The sequence below is a fragment of the Selaginella moellendorffii genome, unplaced genomic scaffold (assembly GCF_000143415.4).
Source record: "Selaginella moellendorffii unplaced genomic scaffold, v1.0 SELMOscaffold_11, whole genome shotgun sequence".
Lineage (NCBI taxonomy): Eukaryota > Viridiplantae > Streptophyta > Lycopodiopsida > Selaginellales > Selaginellaceae > Selaginella > Selaginella moellendorffii.
Window position 1 is genome coordinate 1839801 of NW_003314272.1, and position 22224 is coordinate 1862024.

Consider the following 22224-nt stretch of genomic DNA (forward strand, 5'->3'; position numbering starts at 1 on the left):
ACAAGGACAAGTCGCCAGTTCGATCCCTGGGCCCTGGCATGCTGGAGAACAGAAAAAAATTATGTATGGGGGGTCAAATAGTTTCTAAGTACAATAGTAGAAGAAGAGCTCCTCAATGTATCCAAAATTTTGAGCAGCGTTTTCATGAGATGGAGGAAAGTTGAGAGATGGATTGGATCTTCCACGCGAGGACTCATCCGAGAGATCCTCCCGAGCTCTTGGGAGGAAGAACGAGAGAACTCGGGGAGGGAAAACGAGAGGTAAATAATGTCGCAGCTGGTTTCCGGTGTAAGTCTGTGTCAATTGTTGGTCGAGAGTATGAAAGTTTTCTCCTCTAGCAGTCAGCGGAGGGCTGCAAAAAGGGGACAAAGTTCGTCAGGAACATCAAAATCCAAGAGAAAAAAGACAGGAAAATGATTAAAAAAAAACAGCAAAAGTTCCGCGCTGCAAATTCTGGGACTTCGCTAGTCAGATCGATGCAGAAGAAAAAACCAGCAAATCTAATACACCAGAAAACCATTTTAATTCTGCTCGAAAAAAAAAAAATAAAGCCAGGAAAACATCACGCACGCTTCAAGTCAAACACCTCGCAAAACATCGAAACAATTCTAAGATCTTCTAAGATCTACGCAAAAACCGAAAAAAAAAACGTGGAACATTCCAAGCACTAAGGAAGCGTAACACCATTTTATCCACCACCACCTTAAACTAAAAACAATAGCCATCTCAATCAGAGAACTCTACACAAGCAAGGCAAGAACTCCACGCAATTACACTTCCAAAAACTCTCACAACCAATTGCTAGAGAGAACCTACTCGAGCAAAGAACTATCGAAAACGAAACAAAGAGAAGTCCACGAACACAACTCACGCAAGAAGAAGAAAAGCAAAAAGAAGTAAGAGTTCGGACTGGAATCTACGCCATACCTCCGAAAAGTGTAGTGGAGCCGTAAATCTGTGAGGGGTCAAGGTACCCGGAGCTCGAAGGCATGCTACTCCGGCTGGCTCCCAGCTGAAGATCCGCGAGCCCGGCGATGGGAGCGGCCTGGTGAGCAACACCACCCGGAGCGGCAGCCGCCGGAGCAGCAGCCGCGGCGGAGGGAGCCTCGACGCCTTGATCATACAGCACGCCTTTGAAGACGTGACCACCGATCTTCACAGTCGCCTGGTACGCGTACTCGTTCTCGCCATCCTCGATGCCCGTCACCTTGACGCACTTGAACAGGGCCTGGGCGCGGACCTCGGGCGGTAGAACGCCGCGGTAACTGGACGCTGCAGTGTACAAAGGTAGGAATACTGTGTCACCAAGGTTGCTTGTTAACGACAAAGCGAGAGAGCGCTCGGGCATTCTAAGATCGCAGAAAAGATGGTGCAATGCCAAGATTCGAGCGAGCGGGCGAGCGCTATATCTTCGGGAGCTCTCGATCGATCCAATCAAGCCCAGGCAGCCATCAATCAATCACAGTCCCGGATCCTGGCTTTCCTGGATTCCAATGCATCCATGAATGCAGTCATAACTAGAGACAGCGCGGGCGCGCTGCCTCTATCATCAAGCGAATCAAACCTCACGATCACAGCCACCGAAATTCCCCACGCATGCACTCAATCCAACCATCACGATCGCGAACCCAGCCGCAAGAACACAAACAAAGAGAAAGGATCCAATCCACGATCATTCAAAACCATGCTTGGCTATGGAAGAAAAATCTGAAGTGGAGAGATGGAGCAAAGAGAGAGGACCAACCTGGAAGATCCGCGGAGCTCCGGGGAGACGAGGGCCCGGGCAAGCCCAGCAGCGACGAAGGATTGGCGGTCATCCCACCGCCAACTTGGGCGGCGGCGGACGAGGATCCTCCGCCCAGCGCCAGGGATCTCGTGCGCTTGGATCTCGGGCGGGGCTGGCCGGCGGCGATGGCGGCCGCCTCGAGCGCCTGCCTCTCCCGGCGCTTGGCGGCGGGGACCCAGGTGCTCTTGACGTGGGTGGAGCAATCGTAGTTGCGGCTCTTGCAGCACGTCCGGCAGCGCTGGAATTGGCAGTCCTTCTTGGCCTGGTTGCCGCATTCCTTGCACGTCGCGCCGCCGGGCTGGTGGCCGCGCCCGTGAGGCCGCGACGACGAAGAATCCGTGCCTTGCTGCTGCTGCTGCTGCTGCGAGGGGCTTGGATTCTGGGATTGGATGAGCGCGACGCTGGTGATGGGATTCTGCTGTGCTTGCTGCTGGGCGCCGCCCTGGATCTGGACGAGCTGGAGGGGATGAGGATTCTTCTCCTGCGCCGCCGCCGCCGCCGCTTCCAGGGAGAAGCGCTCCGCCAGCGGCACCACGTCGATTCCCCGCGCACCGGACAATTCGCGCACGGATGGTGGTGGCGCTGATGCCCACGGCGCGTGGTGGTGGTGGTGGTGGTGGTGGGGATGATCCGCCACCGACTTGGGATCCGGCGCACCGCCCACCGCCGCCGCCGCCGCCTCGAGCCCCGTCCGGAGCAGCCCAATCCCTCCCACATTGCGCGTCGTCTCGTACGCCTCGAAGCTCGCCACTCGCGATCCCTGTCCTCCCTGATCGCCGCCTTGCTCGCCCGGGTGGTGGTGATGGTGGTGCGCATGCTCGCTGGATCCTCGCAAGCTCGCTCGCTGGTGCTGTTGGTGCAGCTGGTGGTATCCGAATTCCTCCGACGCTGGCCCGCGGCCAAGGATGTCGCGGAGATGGAGGTGGTGGTGAGGCGCGAGTCCGAGGCCGCTAGCGCCACCGCCACCATCACCACCCCCGCCACCGCCACCCCCTCCCGGCCCCAATCCGCCGTCGCCAGGGCTGGGGTGACTCCCCACGAAACCATAGCCGACCGCGCGGCCCCATCCATCGCTACCGCCAGCGCCCGACGCGGCGGACTGGATGACACCCCCGTGGTGATCGTGCTCGCCGGGGCCGCCGGGATCCAGCAGCCAATCTCGAGAGGAAGGAACGATCCATGGTGGAGTAGTGGAGCCGCCGCCGCTGCTGCTTGCGCCGATCAAGTCCCGGGTGGTGGTGCTACTGCCGGTTCGTGATTCCACCACAGCAGGCGCCACCGCTGCTGGATTCTTCTCCTGTGCTGATCGAAATGCATAAACAATCTCTCTAGCTAGCTTCGCCCTCTCCGCGAGCACTGCTTCCTCTCTCCCGGCGGTACGATTCCTTTGTCGGGCTAGACTCGTCGGACCATCGCAGGGAATTCAGCCCGGGAGCTACGAAAGAATTCTTTTTCTCCTTTTCGCCGCGGCGATCTAGAGCTGCCAGAGAGCTCGGGTCGAGCAGCGCAGCAGCAGTGGTAGTACTACTGCTATGTAGCCCAGCTACGACGATCTCACGCGGAGAAGTTCACGACCTCCAAGAACAACACTGCAATTCCTATATCGTGGTCCAAGATCAAACGAATTCTCGTCGAGTACCCGGTAGATCATGTAGACTCCCTAGTCGTCACGGCATCATCAAGCTGAGAAACACCTGGAATCTCCTCGATCTTCCTCGCCTCCTCCTCGATCGATGCTCCTCCTAGCCACCGATCGGTCGTGCTCGTACTTAGCTCACACAGTCACGGATGACCTCGCTGCGATCGTCATGGAGCAGTGGCAGTAGTGGCATCTACTGTTCCCGGTGGAGCTTTTGCTACGACGGACAACCTAAGAGAATGAAGACGAGGAGTAGCCGTCGGGATCCAACACCATCATCATCAGCCAGCTCGAATTTGGAGCAAAACGAGAGAGAGAGAGAGAGAGAAAGAAGTGTAAGATAAGATGCTTTTGCGTTGCTTTGGAACTCTCTCTTCCTCTCTTTTTCCACAGAACCGGGAAGACGGCGAGATTCCTTCCTGTTCCTCCTCCTTTCACCTCCCCCTCGATCGATCAAGCTCCCGCTCTAATATATAGAGCTAGGCTCCTACAATGAGTCGCAATGATCCTTCTCCGCGAAAGCGAGCTAGCTCTCGGAGAAAAGCAAAGCCAGGCTATTGCTATTAATCTAACTACACGGGATCCAAATCCACCAGCATTTGACACGAATTTTGGCTCCTCCCCGGTGGATCAACTCAACAAGGCCGCGCGAGCGACGAAGCACACACACTATCTCTAGCTCTAGCATCACCTTGTATAAACACTACTACTACACTCTCTCTCTCTCTCTCTCTCTCTCTCCTCTCTTCTCTCTCCTATCACGGCAATTTGTGGGAGAATATGGGCTTGGCGCCTAGGAGCATGGTCTTCTCCAATCTCCCGCGACCACGTCCCCCTCCCGCCACGTCATCGCCAGCTCGGCCAGCGAACATTCTTTTTGGTCGGGGTGGAATCCTCGCGATCAAACGGCCTTTCTTCTTTTTGTACATTTCCACGAAGAGCTCTGACTACGCCTTTGCAACCACAAAGCCAAGCCCCGCAAGGTGGAAGAAGTGGAAGATAAGAAAAGACCATGTCAAACAATATATATATGCTAAGTCTCTTTCTCCGCTAGAAGCTTCAAACAATCTCAAAAAAGGTTGGCTGACCTTAAAGAAATCATCTAGAAGATCACGTGAGATTTCTCTCTCATTGCCAGGACCATTGTCACACACAGCTCAATGGTTTTTAGGTTCTCATGCATTTGAAGAAGTATGTGCGGAACCCGGGCTGGGATTTCTTAAATGGAATCCATGTTTGCCTTTTGTCGTTTTGATCGTCGCAAGGAGAAAAAGGTCGATCCAATCTTCCCCTCGTTGTTTAATCCAATTTGGCTGCTTACGTTCTAAGTGGAGCTTCGCTTTTTCTCGGGGGGTGGTCTACGTAGGCGCTGGAGGTGGTGGCCAACAAAAACCAACGTAGGCTCCTCTTTTGACTTCTCGAACTTGCGAGGAACCCTAGACCAAACTCCTTGATCATTCCACAGGACATATATCTATACTAAACATATCTATCGATTGATCTGTGGATTGAGCTTGCCTCTTTGACCTCATTATGAAATCGAGCACCGAGGTTTTTTATGGAGGAAAAACTCTCTAGAGTGCGTGATTGAAAGCACACAGGCTCCAATGTTGGGAGCATCGACCCAGTTCTTCGTGCTGCTGGTAAGGAGGCGGACACTAGAACGAGAAGGTTTGATAGATCTCGTATGTATACACTTCCACTTTGTTTGGGTTCCCCAATGCGCTCCACGACCTATAGGCTGGGATCAAAGGGTTTGTCTTACGAAACCGGGAAGTTTGTGAACCAGCGACCAAGAGACAGAGAAGAGCTCTCTATCTGTGAATCTCGTTTATAGAGTGCTATAGGGTGAAATGATCGGCATCTATAGTATATCTATCTGTCTATGAATCTCACATCACTCACACATATACACACAACACTCGCTCGCGCAGCGCGCACACACACACACACACTCACACATGATGAATGAATGAGAGGTCTCATTTAAAGACAGCAACAGGATTGAGGAATAGTTAAGTCGAGGTCCTTTCTCTCTTCTGTTGCGTTTTGCTGTTTCCGTCCCATCCATGAATTGGAAAATCGAACAAAGCCACTGCTGCTTGCTCAGAGAGAACCCTGGCTGGAACTAAGGAATTTGGTGACGGAGAGAGCGAATGTTCTCGGGTAATATTCTCGAGTATACAAATACGTAGGAGAATTGGAGCAACCCATCATGGGTTTGCAGATTTCTCCTTTCTCGATCGCTTCCCAAAGAGGAGGGAAATTGGGAGCACCGAGGATCTGATTGATATAAATATTTGATTGGAGATATTCATAAGAGCAGCCAGTCATGCAAACAAGCATGCCTGAGCAGCTAATCATTTGTCTCGTAAGGAACTTAATTGATCCAATCCAACCATATACTTTCCACCCCGCCACCTTGTAGTTATTACATCCTCACTGTTGCTATCAAGAACAAATCATCTCTGATGAGCGCTCAGAGCAGCCGAGAGTTTATAGGGTTTCCTTTTGCCAGTGATATTTTCCTTACGAGCAACAACCTGGGTGGAGAGGGCGTTTTCTACGTGTGACTCGAGTCCCCTCAATCAATTTGGGCTGTGCCAGCAGCAATCGTCGAGAACAGCAATCTTGCCGGTGTTTTAAAGGCTCGCTTGACAGCGTACACGAGGACACACAACAAGAACAGCACCAGCAAGATCAAGTTAGCCTATCTTATAGCTAACAAAACTTGCTGCTCAAACGTTCCTGCATCGACTACAAATTTAGGCCGGCTGATCAAAGAGGCGAAATCATACGAAACGTAGGCGATCGCCATCGCTTCTATTCAGGCATTCCTCAATCATCATCGCCATGATCTTATCATGCAGCAATAGCCTACTACGTACAACCTGATTTCGATTTCACCACCTTTGCCTTTGGTTCCTTTCAACACCCGAGTTCATGTACAGACAGAATCTTCTCCATGATAATCACAAGAACTGCAAACCTTGCGAGATTCTGCACGTAGATCCCACCCGGCCCGGCCCCGAACCGGAACAAAGGTTTCGGGAAACCACGGGCAGATTCTGCTAGATTTGGATGAAGATCATCCGGATGATCCTAGTTTTAAGAGCTCGTGACAAAAAATCTGGCTCTGTTTGTGGTGTTGTTGGTTGGACATCAAATCATGACATGCGCATTGATGAGCGTAAGGTCACTTAAGTGGGGCGAAAGCTGTCGCTGGTTTTTTCTCGATGTATGTCAAAAAGAAGGTGGTGGTGGTGGTGGTGGTGGTAACCCAAGATTACAAGGGGAAAAAAGGCCTATCACCTAGAAATACCCAAATGGACACGAAGAGCGAGAAAGCGAACTAAAGAGAAAAAAGTCTTCGCCGCCTTTCCCCTGGAACCCAAGACAGAAAACTTTTGGTCGAGCATAACTGGGTTTGGATGTGCGACGGATGACCACCCAACTCCGTTTTGGGGCATTTTGATGCGCAGCCTTTAATTGGGCAATTTGGGTATTGACGCCACCAATGGTGGTGAAGCCTTTGGAGCTTTGTTCTTCGTGAGGGTGGCAGGTATTTTGTTTTCGTTTGGTAGATTTAGCTTACCTTCTCTGTTCTGCCATTCTAGCCCCCAGAAGGAGCAGCAGTAAATTTTTGCACACCTTTTTGGTTTCTTCTGCCCGATTCAATGCCAAGAAATCTATGAACGCTCCAAAGATGGCCCAGTTGAGGCATTTGCAGTACAATTCAACATGAAACTCCTGTAAAACTCTGCATTTTCTATCCCTTCAAGCAAATAAAACTACAACAAAAACAACTTTTCCCGAAGCAGATAAGGAAACGATTCATATGCTTTGTGTCTAGCTGGTCTGAACTGCCCCCACATTTGCCCTACACAGGCAAATACTTTATTACCTTCACAAGCTTCAGTTTGTCTCCAAACTGTTTGCCTATACATGGATCAACCGGCACCTACACTTAGCCTAAGCTAAACCCGATAAACATCCATGACGATTGGATGTAGTGCTTGTTAAACTCCAGATTGCTCCTCCTTTTGACTCCTCTCCAAAGAGGAGGTCTAGAAGAGAGAGACAGCAGCAAAGAAACCCCTCATCAATTCCGCGGTGGGCTTTCTTCTCGCTGGACACTGCACTGCACTGCGCTCGCACTGGGAGCTGCGACAGCCAGAGCTCCTGCAAGACCTCTGCAAAGAAACACCCCAAGAGATCGATCATGATGGATCGTCAACATCCTTGGCTCATTGGGTTGTTTTCTCGTATAGCTATATGAAACAGAGAGAAAGAAAAAACTCTGGGCCGGGTCGTCTGTGTCAGTATATATAAACTTTCCCAGGCCAGCCAGCTTAAAGACAAGCTTGGTGTTTGCATTTCAAATCCAACTGTTGGGCAACAGGGGTCAATGCCACTGGCCTGTTCACGGACAATGACGGTATGGAGAATAGGTCTATTTTCCACAATGGTGGCTTGCATCATCCAAGAGTGTTTGTGTGTTGGGTGGCGTTTTCAGAAGGGTTCTTCCTCTTCTTCTTCTTCTTCTTCTTCTTTCCTTTCGTTTTCTTATCAGCTCAAGAGAGCTGTCCTGTGCACGGCATCGCGATGCCTGATGTTGAATATAATCCCAACCAATGTTTAAGTCGGGCTTCTCAAACGTGACGATCCAAAAGGTCCCTGCAACTTGAGCGCTGTGCCAGACGACGTTGCCCAGTTTCTCTTTTCTCTATTGCTTTTGTGTAATGCTTTTGATTCCACCACCACCATCCTGTTCCAGAAGCTCTGTCTCTTTGTCTCCTTCTGTTCTAGCTGTTTCCTCGATAAACATATGTTCTTCTATAAACACTACTATACTCTTGAGCGTTTACAAACTAAATCCACACTTAGCACCGTAAGCAAATCTCTGGAAGTCAAAAACGGTCAAGCGGCCGTCAAATACGTCACCCTTTGTTGACAATCCACTCTCTCTGCGCGAGTTTTAAAGAAGGGCGGGGGTGTCTCAATCATCCACAAAGGCCCAGAAGAACAAAAGTTTCGGGCATATTTGTCACTACACACAAGTACAGCTCGTCACCGCAGCGAGACCGAGCCGTCGGCAGCTCTAAATGCCCATCCCTGGCATCTGCTGCTGCTTCCTGATCTCTCTCTCCTCTCCACCTCTGCCACATTTCTTCGTAGACTCTTCCACAGTCAAGCTGCAAGCTTCTGCCCAAGGAAGGGGATAGAACCATACAAAACTACAATGCCGAATAAGAAAAACCACTTACAAGGCCAGCGATCTATCTCAATCCGGCAAAACTTAAGTTATGTTTGTAGCTCTTATCGTCTCTAGCTAATGCCCGTATCGTCCGTATGGGGAATCTCACGAATCTCACGAGGTTTTTTTAAACTACGTACGATTTGGGACTGGTTTCCGTGGATTATTCTCTCTATAACTCCACCGCACTTTGCTGGTTGCTTTGTAAACTCTACGTGGCTAGCTACCCTAAACAAACGAACTGGAATGGAACAAGGTCGCCATATCTTTCCAGCTAAAGTCATAACATCGAAAGAACATCCTTGTTTTGGTCAAGATACTGTCCGGAAAAACAAAGCCCAAGTGTAAAGAGGGTGGAGAATATTCCATCCCCCACCTAACTTTTTAACTTCATTTAAGTTAAAGGGACACGCGTCATCATCACCATACATCCCATCCATGCGTGCGCCATATGGTCATACCCATCATGCATGGGGAGCGTACGTACGGACGGGATCCGTAGGAATCTTGGCCGCATTGACAGTGCCTGTGGAAGAAAAGCTGCTGAGCCCTCTACGAACAAAACAAAGCCTTGTTTTCCGAGCGTTTGGAGTCAACTTAGCGCGAGATCGACGTACCGTACTGCCTTTTCTAGCGGGAGATTCTTCGTAATCTTCCCTGCGCGAGAGAGCGACAGTAAGAGAGCGTTGGAAAAACGCTAAAAGCTTAACCTTTGTGAATTATGGGGGGAGATCGGCTCTCTAGGATCGAGGCGGCCGGAGGGTTGTAGCTTGTAAGGAGTGAGAAGACAAACAGCCTGCAAGAGAACCGGAAGTTAGCCCAAAGCCTTTGTACTTACAGCAACTTACCTGATGAAACTGGGAAGGAGAGAAAGTAGGAATAAAAGGACCAACTTGGCAAGCATTTCTCCTTCCCTTGCTCTAAAGCGTTGGGAACTTTGCGTCGAGAAAATCCCGGAGCATACGAGCAGGCCTTTGGCCACCCATCAGCTCAGCCAGCTGCTCAAAAGGCATAATGCTGAGCTCCGCCAGGCTCTTACAGCCGTCCATGATTGTTCTGTAATTGGCATCTGTGACTCCAGGCAGACGACGTAGCATCTCCACTGCGGTCGTGTTGTAATTCTCGGCTCTAAGACGACATGCACATGAGCCAGAGATTTAGATAACGAGAATATAAGTTCTTACCGGACATCGCCTTCGATGAGCCCATCTTCCGTTGGAACGCCAACACGCATAGCCCGTTCAGCGTCGGGTTCATCTTGGTTTGCTTTCAAGGTCGCAAACAGCTCCGCCGTCGCATGTAAACTGCGGGACCATACTATCCGAAGACGAGGAAAGTGCAAAACCAGCAAAGACATCTTGGACACGATATTTGCAGGCACAATATCATCTCCAACTTCGTTTGCAGACTGGAAACGAAAAAAAATACCGGTAAAATTTTTCAGAAACAATCAAGGGAGTTTGTCACCTGTAAGGAGAAGCTTTTGTCTTGTGAGAACTCTATGAGAAGGACGGGGAGTCTGTAATAACGTGTCATCGTCTCGGCTTGATGATACAGTCTGCCAGAGGAAAAGCTCGCGTACAAGTCCGCAATGCTTTTGCGTTCTACGCAAATTTCTGGCGACAGAACGTAGTCCCCAACTTCTAGTGTCACTGGCAAAATCCGCATGCCTTGTTGATGCAGCACACAAGGAAGACTGCTAGAAAATTCACGCATGTCGACCACAATCTGATGTAACAGCTTTTATGAGATAAGTGGTAAAAATTAAAAATATAAGGGACCTGCATATGCTTTTCCATATTTTTCCTTCCTCCGGCTTTCCTGGAAGAGACTGAACTAGGTGCTTGAGGACTTGGCACATCCAATGTCTGAAGAACACCCACCCATGAGTAAACGAAGGCATAGCCAATAATCTGAATACTCACCTGATCAACAGGAATGATCATCGATGCCTTTTGCCTGATTAACGTTTCAAAGGCCGTTGTTTCACGTTGGATGCTTGCCTCAAACTTCTTTCCTTCAGTGGACTCCTCGTAGAACAGAAAATATACTTTCAGACGTCTCTGTGGATGTTTGGCCTTGAAAACCTCCATTTCCCTGACAAACTTCATGTCTGGATCGTAGACAATCACGTAAGAAGGCCCTGTAGTGTCCAGTATCCGGTACTGGTCACTTTCCAAAGCATAATACTGAACTGGAGGAACAAGCGATGATGCACCGACGTTTTCCAAAGACATGTCTGTTGCTCCAGTGTTTTGCAAAGGAATCACAGGCTCTTCCGAAACTTGCTGCTCTGTGTTGTCGGGCCTTTTCTTTCTTTTCCCCTTTCCTTTGCAACGTTTGCCCGAAGTACCGGCCTCGCTGGACTCCTCCATTTTATTCAGTGCTACGACTTCAGCGCATGCAGCAAGAAGAGCAGTCTGCTCGACGAGGCCATGAGCACTCTGAGGTTGAGCTTGAGGTTTTGAGCGGCTTTTCTTTTTGTCTCGCAGGGTCATACCGTGAAGTTCCGCCTTAGCCAGTAAATAATTATTCCACTCCTCTCGCATAAGCTGCAAGCGAGCTAAAAGTCAGTGGCTTTAAAGCGCTGCTGGCTCTATACCTCTTCCGGTCCTTTCAAAATAAAACGTTGAAGCTGCCAGGCAGTGCGCTCATCCTTGCAAGCCACCAGAACACGAGCTTCACTTTTCCAGGAATCTTCTGGCAAGTCTGCAGGGCGGCTCTGTATCTCTTGCTGTATTTCCTCTAAAATTTCCTGCATGCAAGCGAGGTGTTACGAGACATTACCCGGAAAATGTAAAAACTGACCTTATAGACTTTCCACTTGGGCATTTCTTCTGCAACAACTTCCAATTCCACTCCCTTTCCAGAAACTTTGGCGTCTGCCTCCTCTTCCTCTTGTTCTCTTCTCCTCTTGTTCTTGCTCTGAGCTTTTCCTTTGCTCACAGCTGGGCTTGCTTGCTTGACTAAAGATTCCACCTGTTCTCCATCCGTCCTCACAATCTGATAAACTCTCCGTTTCGCCAGCTCAAAGATCCGGTGAGCAGGCCCCGCAAAAACCCAGACCGACTTGACACCCTCCGAGGCTCGCACCGTGTCCAAGTACTTGAGAAAGGTGACCGCATCGTAGCGTATGAGATACTCCGCAAGCTTCCTCAGCGTCTTCAGGTCGGCAACGAGCCGCTTCGTCTTTCTTCCAATGGTATGCCAAATGGGATCCAGCTGCATGCGAACGATCTCGTCGAACGACTTGAAGAGGCCATTCTCCACGGTGAGATCCTCCACGTCCACCTTGTTGGTCTTCCTCAGCTCCTTCAAGCAAGCGTCCATCACTTCGAGGATGGCGTTTTGTATAGCGAGCATGCTGGGGGTGAGAGGAACTCGAATGTCCACCACGTCGGGAGGGCTCTCCTCCAGCGCGGTGGCGATGGAGAGGTGGAATCGAGGCCAGAGATTGAGCTTCTTAACCAGCAAACTCTTCATCACCCTCTCCATCTTCATGAATCCGGAAGTGAGGCCTCGAGCTTGGTCCGAGATGCCTCTCACGTAGCCTGCCTTGTTCTTGGATCGGTAGAGCCTGACGATGAAAGCCTCTGCACACGTCTCGGTCATTCTGTGCGAATTATTCACAATAATCCCCGCTACCTTGTGGAAGGGGACTCTCTCGTTGAGCATGTCCACCACAAGGATCCTAGACGTGACAAGGAAGGCGCCGCCCTTGGAATACATCTCCGCCCTCTCCGCCGCCGTGAACTGCGTGTTGATCTCCACAGGCTGCTCCGCTCCAATGTCTTGCGCCTGCGGCGAGATTATTGCCGGGGCTCGAGAAGAGCAAGGGAGGATTTTCTCACCTGGAGCTCGTCGCGCAGACCTCTGCGTAGGTCATCCGGCACCGACAGGAGGAAGAGGACGCCACTGGAGGAGGAATGCAAGCGAACGAGAGCGGCGAGGATGGATGGGAGACCGAGGCCCGCGGCGACGACAGCCAGGGCGTTCTCCTGGACCAGCTCGCTCACAATTTCTTCTTGGAAATTCAGCATTGCAAACTCTTTCCTAAATATTTTAGGGTAACATGTAATTCAATAGAAATAATGTTAGAGATGGTCATCATCTTCAGGTCACTTTTCATCTAAGCTCCGTGCTCTACACTCCACGCCTCCATCCATGTTCCAAGCTTTCATGATCCTAGCTCCATTCAAGCTCCGAGCTCCAAGCTCCAGGCCTTGCTCCTTGCTCCAACTTGTTCCGGGTGTTTGATAAAATTCAACCTTGAGATATGAACCCACTTCGGTGTTTGCAAGCTTCGTTTGCCTTCCCCAAAACCCTTGGATTCTATGCTTCACTGGCAGAAGGGAAAAATGCCATGATTTAGCTTGGTGCTCCATGAACTGCCCATTTGCCATAGGGGCTTCGTGTTTGGCATTGGTTTTGGGCGTATCACACTCCTAACTTGATCCTTTCCCTCTGGGCATTGTTGTCCATTAATCTGCTCTTCATTTTTTTAATAAGAAGTTGATGACTGCTCCACCTCTCCCAGCTCCCTAAGCTCTTTTGTGTCATCTCAATCATCAACTGGGACATAGCTCTACTTTTTTCTCATCTTCCCTATGCTTGGCCATGTTCTATGCCCCACACTCTATCAATGCTGCTCCATCTAAGTTTGGAGCTCTAGGCATTGCCTTTTGCACCAAATGGTACTTTGATGTTTTTGTTTGAAATTTCTTAAAATTCAATTATAATTAGAACATCAAATTTTAAACTATAAATAATTTAGTTCCAGTTAAAAAAACTGGAAATAATAATTATTTCCATCATATACATGGAAATTCTTTATTGTTGATGGTGTGATAATAATGCAAATCTAACATCATTATATTGTTATAATCTTTTTACAAATTAGCACTTCCAAAATTGAGTAATATCGAAACAATTAAATATTTAAATATTTAATTTTAAAAATAAGAAGGTAATGTGCTGAATAATAAACATAATATTTTTTTAAAATAAAAATAAAAAAAAGGTTGTCAAATTGAAAACTAACTAAATTATTATTGTAATAAATTACAAATTACTTTCATTAATTATCATGTTCACAGTACAATCATTATTTTTAAAAACATTACTTATGAGTTATTAAAATGAGTTTATAGAAATAGAAAATATGTAAATTTTTATCATCTATATTAAAAATTAAAGCATTCATCCTCTGTTGGGTGAACTTAAGAAAAATGACGTTAGCTAGAGGGCAATAATTTTTCCTATATAAAAATAATAGTAATAATATTATCATTAGTTAGACTTGTATATAGATATAAGTAAAATGTCACATTAGTTTATATTTGTTTTAAAAACTTTCAATCATATAAATATTAATCAATAAAAATACTCAAAGACAAAATATATATTATTTAAAAGGCTTTTACACAAAAGTTTATTTATCATTTATTTAGGGTTATTAGAAATAAATGGGAAAGAAATTTCATTGAAATTATTTAAAATAAATCAAAGTATAACATTCAAAAATTGTATAAGTTTTAAATTTTGTAATTTTAAGTTTAGTTTATTACATGGTACATGTCACTAATCAATCTTCAACTCCTTTATTAACTAATTTCCAAAAGATCAAAATATAAATTCTAATAGCAGGTGTGAGTGCATGGAATATGGAAAGGGAATACAGAAATGTGCATATCAATTAACCCAAAAACCCTAGCTTATATACAGGAGCGAGTGGTCCGGATTGAAACCAATCCGACGGCTACCAAAATCCACTACGCTAATATTAGTATACGGCATCGTAGCCGTACACTTGGCCCTCACATCATCCCCTCCTCTCAGAATAATGGAAGGCCGTTAGGGTTCTCTTGTAGATGGGCCGGGATCTGGAGGAACGTCAGGAGGAGGCATCGGTGGATCTGTAGACGGTATTAACTGCTCCTGATCCCTCTGTATGAAGCGTTTTAACCGCTGCACATGCACAATCTCCGGAGGATCAGCCTGTTGAACGTCATGCCGAACCTCATAAACTTGTGGTCCAACTTGCCGCAACACCCGATACGGTCCTTTCCACTGCGCAAGGAGCCCCTTAGATAAACCACGTACCGTAAGATGGGGAAAACGGACTAACACCAAATCATCCACTTTGTACTCCGCTGGTGGACGATGATGGGAATTGTAGCGCCGTTGTTGTCCCACTTGTACGCGGCCTAAGTGTTCAGCAGACTCTGCTCGAACAAGTGGAAGAATGCTTGTCAAATATTGATCCCATGACCTAGCATCAGGAGCTCGTGGCAATCGCGAAGGTAAACCTAGCTCTGTTGGTAATATTGGATCATGACCATATAGAAGTTTATATGGTGAAGCACCAACAGAACTCTGCACCCCTGTGACATAAGCATACCGAAGAGACGGCAAATAACCATCCCAATCCGAATGTTGAAAGTTCACATACTTCGCAATCATCCCTTTGAATGTCCGAACGAGCCGTTCCACCAGACCGTCTGATTGTGGATGATAAGCACTCGTAAAAGTGTGGCGTATCCCCAACCGAGATGTCAAAACATGAAATACCTCAGCCATAAATGCAGGACCATTATCCGAAAGAATCCGTTCTGGACAAGAATGCTGGAACACCACTCGATTGAGGAGGAAGTATCTAACAGCAGTTGCAAAGGCACTAGCAAGAGCACCAACTTCCACCTAACGAGTCAAGTAGTCAGAAGCAATAATAACATACTCATTGCCAGCAGTCGATCGCGGAAAAGGTCCCATAAGATCAAACGCCACCAACTCAAACGGACGAGAAACTGCAATTGACTCCAACCGTCCTTCCGCAGCACAAGGGGGAGTATTACGAGCTTGGCACCAAATGCAGCTACGCACATACCGGATAATATCACGTCGCATCTCTGGCCAATATAAAGATCTGCGCAACTTCTCGGTGACACGACGGTGTCCCATATGCCCACCTAGAATAGGAGAATCATGGTAGGCATGGAGAAACCGCGGAATAAACACCGAAGGCACCACCAGCCGTAAATGAGCATCAGGATCCGTCCCCACAAAATAAAGAAGGCCATCTTCAAGGCGATATTGAGAATGTAAATGCCGAAAAGGCAAGTCATCAGCAAGTGATGCAGGATTCTCAAACCCATCTCGAAGCCTTCGAATCCACGGCTCAATCTTTTGAGCCTCGCGAACCTCATCCAGAGAAGGTAGATCTTGCTCTACGCCCTGTGGACACTGGACGTCAAGGACAGCAACCGCCGACGGCACAGAATCCTCATCTAGAAAATCCACAGATGCTGGAACAACAGGTTCATCAGAAACATGAGAAGTGAGTGGAGAAGGAAGAGGAGCTCGAGAAAGGGCATCAGCATCAGCCATAGAACTCCCTGGGCGATGAACAACATCGAAATCATATATCTGAAGCTTCAAAGCCCATCGAGCCGTACGACCAACCAGGTTCTTCCGCTTCAATAATGAAGTAACAGCAGCATGGTCACCTTCAAGTAACGTCCGAGAACCATGTAGATAGGCATGAAGTTTCTCGAAACCCCAGACTGCTGCTAAACACTCCTTCTCCGTCGTGGAGTAGTTCATCTCCGCTGGTTGTAATGTACGGCTTATGTATGCAATGGGATGGCGCTGACCAGGCACACTCGAGCTCTCTTGCATCAACACACCTCCAAGACCAATGTCAGAAGCATCCACGCGCAAAATAAAAGGTCGAGTGTAGTCAGGATATGCCAAAACCGGAGGAGTCGTCAATAGCTCTTTGAGATTCACGAACGCCCGCTCACAATCGGGAGACCAGATGAAAGATGATGTTGATGACTTCAGCAACGCTCGCAATGGTAAAGTGCGATCGGAAAGATGATCCACAAAACGACCGAGATACTGCACCTTACCCAAAAAGCGCTGCACATCATTCACACACTTCGGAGTAGGGAACTTTAGAACAGCCACAAGTTTGTCAGGATCAACTTGCAAACCCTCATGAGAAATACGGTACCCAAGATAAGTTGTGTCCTTGGACCCAAACACGCACTTCGACCGCTTCAGCTTTAAACCAACGTCGCGTAGCCGATCCAACACTTTACAAACATCACGAACATGCTCCTCCCACGTCCCCTCCGAGTGGATCAAGACATCATCAATGAAGTCAGTCGTCACCTCTGGCATATCGCAAAGAACCTCGTCCATCATTCGCTGAAAAGTTGCTGGAGCATTGTTCAAACCAAACGGCATCACCAAAAACTCGTAAAAACCAAATGGTGTACGAAAAGCAGTCTTAGGAATATCGTCTTCAGCCATCGGTACTTGCCAATACCCAGAAGCAAGATCTAGCTTGGTGAACCAACGACTTCGCCCCAGACGATCCAAGAGATCAGCAGTGTGAGGAAGAGGGTACACGTCCAGGATCGTCACTTCATTTAACGGACGATAGTCGATGCAGAAACAAATACTCCCATCAGGCTTCGTCACAAGATGAGGTTCACATGCCCAAGGACTCCGCGACTTCCGAATAACACCCTTCTCCAACATCTCCTTGACGTTTGCACGTAAAATCTTGATCTCCTTGGGTGACCGACGACGAACAGGAACCTTGATTGGACGAGCATCCCCGGTTGGAATGGGATGACGTGTGGCAATCTTGGCCCCAGACGATAGGTCAAATTCAAAGAGATCAGAATACTCCTTCATGAGCTGATCAACAACTGCAACACAAAGATCATCGGAGGGATCGGAAAAGGGAAGAGCAGAACAAAATGGAAACACAAGAGGAAATAATGGGGGAACAAAAGTAATGGAAGCAGAGGTAGAAGTAGAGGGACGAAGAGGTACAGAAGTGAGAGGAATGGATGAAACATAAGGAAGTATGAGACAAGGGGGAAAAGCCTCAAAGTCACACTTGGCATGATTGTGCTGCAACCAATCCATACCAAGAATGAGGTCAAAAGCTTGACTCGGCACCACCCGCAATGACTGCAACTCAAGCTCGAGATCGCCCACACGCACAACTAGGTCCGCCTCATCTCGTGCACATGCATGTGTACGGCCGTTGCCATAAAGAATGAAAACTGGATCTGCCGCACGACGCAAGTGTAGACGACAACGTGTGGCAACAGGTCGAGCAATAGAAGATAAACTCGAACCTGTATCAACCAACACGGAGAGAAGAATAGGAGACCTCTTGTTATAAAAACGAGCTTGGAAAGTAAACACTGGATGAACCGGTGCCGAGTGAACCCCTTGATGATACTCCCGAAAGAAAGATGGAGGGGTCACTAACTTATTCGCGCAAGGTCCCTCCATTACTCGCGCGACTCCTCGTTTCCCGAATGCACCTCGGTATCCAAACCTTCCACCGCAGCAGCACCAACGGGACGTTGCTGACGCCAAGGTCTCCACCCAGGAAATGGAGGTCGCCAATCCGGAAAGCGCCGACAACGCCGATAAGTATGACCAACTTCATCACACGCCCAACAACGAATGTCACGGCCACGACCACGTCCTCGCCCTTGTCCTTGGACTCGAGTAGCAGCAGCATCAACCTCCATGGGAACAGGACCATCACTCATAGGAAGTGGAGCTGAAGGACGTGTAGCAAGAAGTGGAAGAGGCGACGTCTCATAACGTTGTGCCAAGCGAAGAGCATCGTCAAGAGTGGCAGGAGCAAGTGCATGCACAAGTCCGACAAGATCTTGACGAAGTGCTGGCCACAGCATTCCTAGCTTGATCCGCTCCGACATATTTGGCTCCGCACGAAGCAAAAGACTTCGGAAACGAACGCCAAATTGCATCACCGACTCATATGGCCCTTGGCGAAGACGATGCAATTGTTGGAAGGCATCATCACAATCGTCGGCGTGTCCGAAGGTGCGTTTGAAGACGTCCGGAAGAACACTCCAATCGCCACGAGTAGCTGCGCTCAATCCATTGTACCACTGCAATGCCGTCCCTTGAAGACATGTGGGGAACTCACGCAAACGCCGAGCATCATCCCAAGAATGATATGTGGCAATCACGGTGAAGTGATCGAACCAATGGTACACATCATCCCCAGGATTCCCACGAAAGAACTCCGGCCGAACGCGAGGATTGGCACCAAAAGCAGGAGGAGTTGTACCATGTGCCATAAACGCCGCCATCAACTGAGTTTGGTTGTTCAATTGCAGGCGCATAGCATCAAGCAATTGAACCAACTGCTGCTCTAGAGTCAAAGGAGGAGATTGCGGATCGGCCATGAAAATGAATGAGAAAGAAAGAGCAAAAGAAGAGAAATGACAAAAAGCTAGAAAGAAATGGTAGATCTAGACAATGCAAAAAGCTAGATCTAAACCAAAATCCTGAAAGGAAAGAACAAAAGAAAGGAAATGGAAAAAGCTAGATCTAGACAATGCAAAAGCTAGATCTAAACCAAAATCCCAAATCCAAGCACTCCCCAGGGACAATCAAAGGTGCCCCTCATCTCCACTAATGTGAGTGCATGGAATATGGAAAGGGAATACAGAAATGTGCATATCAATTAACCCAAAAACCCTAGCTTATATACAGGAGCGAGTGGTCCGGATTGAAACCAATCCGACGGCTACCAAAATCCACTACGCTAATATTAGTATACGACATTGTAGCCGTACACTTGGCCCTCACACAGGCATAATACTTTATTAAAATTATAGATTATGATTTATGATTGTTTTATAAATAACATTTTTTTAAATTTAATTTATGATACTATTATATTATTAAAAACTATGACAAATTAAAAGAAATTACAATAAATAGCAAAATTTATAACTCTAATAAGTTAACCCCAAATTATAACCTTTAGTTAGTAGGTAACACGCACGTATTGTCCCCCATTATTATGTTAAATATATTTTATATGAAAAATATATAACAATATTGTAATTATTTTGTTATGATGATAAAATTATTCTTTGTAATATCTCATGTTTCATAATCTTTTGGTATATGATAAATATCAAGAATTCACTATTAAATGTATGAAAATGATTATAATATAGAAGAAAATTAAAAATTAAAAATGTTAGAAACCTTAATTTAAAAATATGTAAAATTAGCTTAAATTCATCTATAAAATAAACATTAAATTTAAATCTTTTAAAGGATTTGAATCTCATTTTAAAAAATGATTTACAATACTATTGTGAATATAAAAAATTGCATGACTAAATCTATAGCATTTCCATAATTTAAATAATTGAAAGTGGTGCTTAGAAGTTACTATTTTCTTTAATGGAATAATATAATTATTACAATTAAAAAATAATTTTAATAATTTTCTAATGACTAAAATAAACTATTCAAAGTGCATTTAGTATTTATATATATTTGATTGAAAGGATGTGTGATATTAAATAAAAGTGAATCTTATAATTCAAATTGAATAAAGTCTTTTATTATATATAATGAAAAAGAAAATTTTCAAATTATAAATTATTTTAAAATTTGTACAAATAAGTTTTCTAGAACTTTCACCAAAAATGTCACTCTAATCCACAACAATTAATGTAATTTTCCTCATTTGCACAAAGTGTAACATTTTCAAAAGAAGCTAATAAATATAAAAAGAAATATTAGTCTAAAATGTAACATAAAATAATAAATTTTTTTATATAATTTATATAAGAATAATAAACTATATATTTAAGAAGATTTAGGTGATTTATAATGCATAGTATATCTAATTTAAATATCTTCAGATTTTCTGTTTTATTTTTTATGGTAGGATTTTTGTAAATAGTAACTTTTATGGTTTATTTTTTACGTCTAAGTTAACTTTAACTTTAATCTTAACTTTAACTTTGGTTACTTTGGTTTTAAATCCAAGACCTTTTCTGGAGCTCTTCCACAAGGAATTCCAAATGCCCTACCAGAGAGTAACCATGAAAACAAGAGGAGCAAAGAAATTCACAGGTAGGCACCTGATCAGTGCCGTGATTCCACTCTCTCTGCTGCTCTGCCTCGTTCCTACCTTGTATCTCATTTCAAGCTACAGCGTAAGTGGTGGCTCTTCCTTTTGCTGAAATGATTCATGGTGCTCTCTCTCGTCGCAGTCCGTGATCTTCTACACCAGGACTCTCGCCGGCGACAATCTCCTCCCGACTCCATGGCACCATTTCCCCCCCGCCCGGAAGAGCCAAATCTCCTGGAGCCGAGCGCACAAGATCTTCGAATGCTCCTACCTCTCGTGCGCGGCGCCGCCATGGACCGCGATCGCCAATCCCGCCGCGGCAAACTCCTCGTCGCAGCAGTCGTGCCCGGACTTCTTCCAGTGGATCCACCACGACCTGGCGCCGTGGAGGGCGAGCGGCGGGATCTCCAGGGCGGCGCTGGAGGAGGCCCGCGAGTTCGCCGCCTTCCGCGTGGCGATCATCGGCGGCCAGCTCTACGCCGAGCTCTACTACCAATGCGTCCAGAGCCGCGCGATGTTCACGCTCTGGGGTCTGCTGCTGCTGCTCGAGCGATTCCCCGCCGGCGCCGTCCCCGACGTGGAGTTCATGTTTAACTGCATGGATCGCCCACACTTCCGCCGCAGCCGCTACAAATCCCGCGCGCCGCCGCCACTCCTCGCCTACTGTGGCTCGCGCGACACCGTCGACATCGCATTCCCAGATTGGTCCTTTTGGGGGTGGTAAGTTTCTCTCTCGAAGATTTCTTCCATCGATCTGTCGAGCTCTCGAGCTTTATCTCTCGCTTGGTTTTCTAGGGCGGAGGTGCGCATTGGGGCGTGGGGGGAGGAAGCTTCGTCCATCTTCCATGGCTCGGAGGAGACGCGCTGGGAGAATCGGCGGCCGCGCGCGCATTGGAAGGGGAATCCACACGTTGGCGCGCAGGTTAGGACAGATCTGCTGGCCTGCAACAAAACCGACAAGCGAGACTTTGGCGCTGACATATACGTCCAGGTTTGCATCAATTGCGCTTGGTGCTCAAATGTTCTTCATTCGTTCACCCTGGTAGAATTGGATCGCCGAGTCGCAGCAGGGATTCAAAAACTCCAAGCTCTCGGATCAATGCCGTCACAGGTACTGCATAGGATTTCGAGCATTCTCCGAAGCTATGGCTATGGAGGAAGCTCTTGCTTTCGAAGTTTTCTAGAGAGCTTTCTCCACAGTTATGGCTATGGAAGAAGCTCTTCCTTTGAAGTTTGCTTTGTCGAGAGTTATGGAAGAAGTGATTCCTTCTAGTGGAAGTACTGAGTGGGGTTCTGTCTCTGTGGTCCCAGGTACAAGCTCTACGCAGAGGGTCACGCGTGGTCCGTGAGCTTCAAGTACATCATGGCTTGCGGATCCACCACCCTGATCGTCCAGCCCGATTACCACGACTTTTTCATGCGAGGGCTGCTTCCACTCCACCACTACTGGCCGATTGATCGTCAGGACATGTGCTCGTCGATCGATCACGCGGTCAAGTGGGGTAACAGTCATCCCAAGGAGGTCAGTCTCTCCACTTCGAAAAATCCGGTTGAGAGTTTCTAGAGTTTGATCGATTTGACATACAGGCCGAGGCGAT

At 47.3% G+C, this 22224-nt stretch overlaps 3 protein-coding genes across 5 annotated transcripts; 1 reads left to right on the top strand and 2 right to left on the bottom strand.

Moving 5' to 3' along the window:
• Positions 1–39: 39 nt before the first annotated feature.
• LOC9658861 lies at positions 40–3437 on the bottom strand. Its single transcript, XM_024673616.1, has 4 exons — positions 3362–3437; positions 1745–3181; positions 928–1296; positions 40–352 (listed from the first exon to the last, which is right to left on the bottom strand). Exons 1-4 carry the CDS (start codon positions 3435–3437, stop codon positions 342–344), a joined length of 1893 nt encoding a protein of 630 aa, XP_024529384.1. The 3' UTR covers positions 40–341.
• A 5590-nt stretch (positions 3438–9027) lies between these two features.
• Positions 9028–12729, bottom strand: LOC9658862 (DNA repair endonuclease UVH1). 3 transcript variants are annotated; one of them, XM_024673974.1, is made up of 10 exons: positions 12534–12729; positions 11491–12480; positions 11285–11437; positions 10608–11234; positions 10464–10550; positions 10150–10410; positions 9867–10090; positions 9531–9810; positions 9393–9478; positions 9028–9339 (listed from the first exon to the last, which is right to left on the bottom strand). In XM_024673974.1, exons 1-8 carry the CDS (start codon positions 12720–12722, stop codon positions 9603–9605), a joined length of 2739 nt encoding a protein of 912 aa, XP_024529742.1. In that variant the 5' UTR covers positions 12723–12729; the 3' UTR covers positions 9028–9339; positions 9393–9478; positions 9531–9602. The 3 variants fall into 3 exon arrangements, with proteins under 3 accessions (XP_024529742.1, XP_024529743.1, XP_024529741.1); XM_024673975.1 differs by having other exon boundaries at positions 9028–9478; positions 11491–12259; positions 12328–12480; positions 12534–12666; XM_024673973.1 differs by having other exon boundaries at positions 9028–9478.
• Positions 12730–20563: 7834 nt separating this feature from the next.
• On the top strand, positions 20564–21409 carry LOC112346041 (O-glucosyltransferase rumi homolog). Its single transcript, XM_024674036.1, has 2 exons — positions 20564–20711; positions 20769–21409. Exons 1-2 carry the CDS (start codon positions 20577–20579, stop codon positions 21348–21350), a joined length of 717 nt encoding a protein of 238 aa, XP_024529804.1. The 5' UTR covers positions 20564–20576; the 3' UTR covers positions 21351–21409.
• Positions 21410–22224: the final 815 nt, after the last annotated feature.

What these genes read in the sequence shown, in the direction of transcription:
- LOC9658861 (XM_024673616.1), bottom strand. Translation starts at nt 3,437, where the DNA reads ATGATCTACCGGGTACTCGACGAGAATTCGTTTGATCTTGGACCACGA. An exon ending in TTGCAGTGTTGTTCTTGGAG is followed by an intron (nt 3,182 to 3,361) that starts GTCGTGAACTTC and finishes CGACGAGTCTAG; the next exon opens with CCCGACAAAGGAATCGTACC. An exon ending in GAGCTCCGCGGATCTTCCAG is followed by an intron (nt 1,297 to 1,744) that starts GTTGGTCCTCTC and finishes TTGGTGACACAG; the next exon opens with TATTCCTACCTTTGTACACT.
- LOC9658862 (XM_024673974.1), bottom strand. Translation starts at nt 12,722, where the DNA reads ATGCTGAATTTCCAAGAAGAAATTGTGAGCGAGCTGGTCCAGGAGAAC. An exon ending in TGATCATTCCTGTTGATCAG is followed by an intron (nt 10,551 to 10,607) that starts GTGAGTATTCAG and finishes GGTGTTCTTCAG; the next exon opens with ACATTGGATGTGCCAAGTCC. An exon ending in ACAAAAGCTTCTCCTTACAG is followed by an intron (nt 10,091 to 10,149) that starts GTGACAAACTCC and finishes TTTCGTTTCCAG; the next exon opens with TCTGCAAACGAAGTTGGAGA.
- LOC112346041 (XM_024674036.1), top strand. Translation starts at nt 20,577, where the DNA reads ATGCCCTACCAGAGAGTAACCATGAAAACAAGAGGAGCAAAGAAATTC. An exon ending in ATCTCATTTCAAGCTACAGC is followed by an intron (nt 20,712 to 20,768) that starts GTAAGTGGTGGC and finishes CTCTCGTCGCAG; the next exon opens with TCCGTGATCTTCTACACCAG.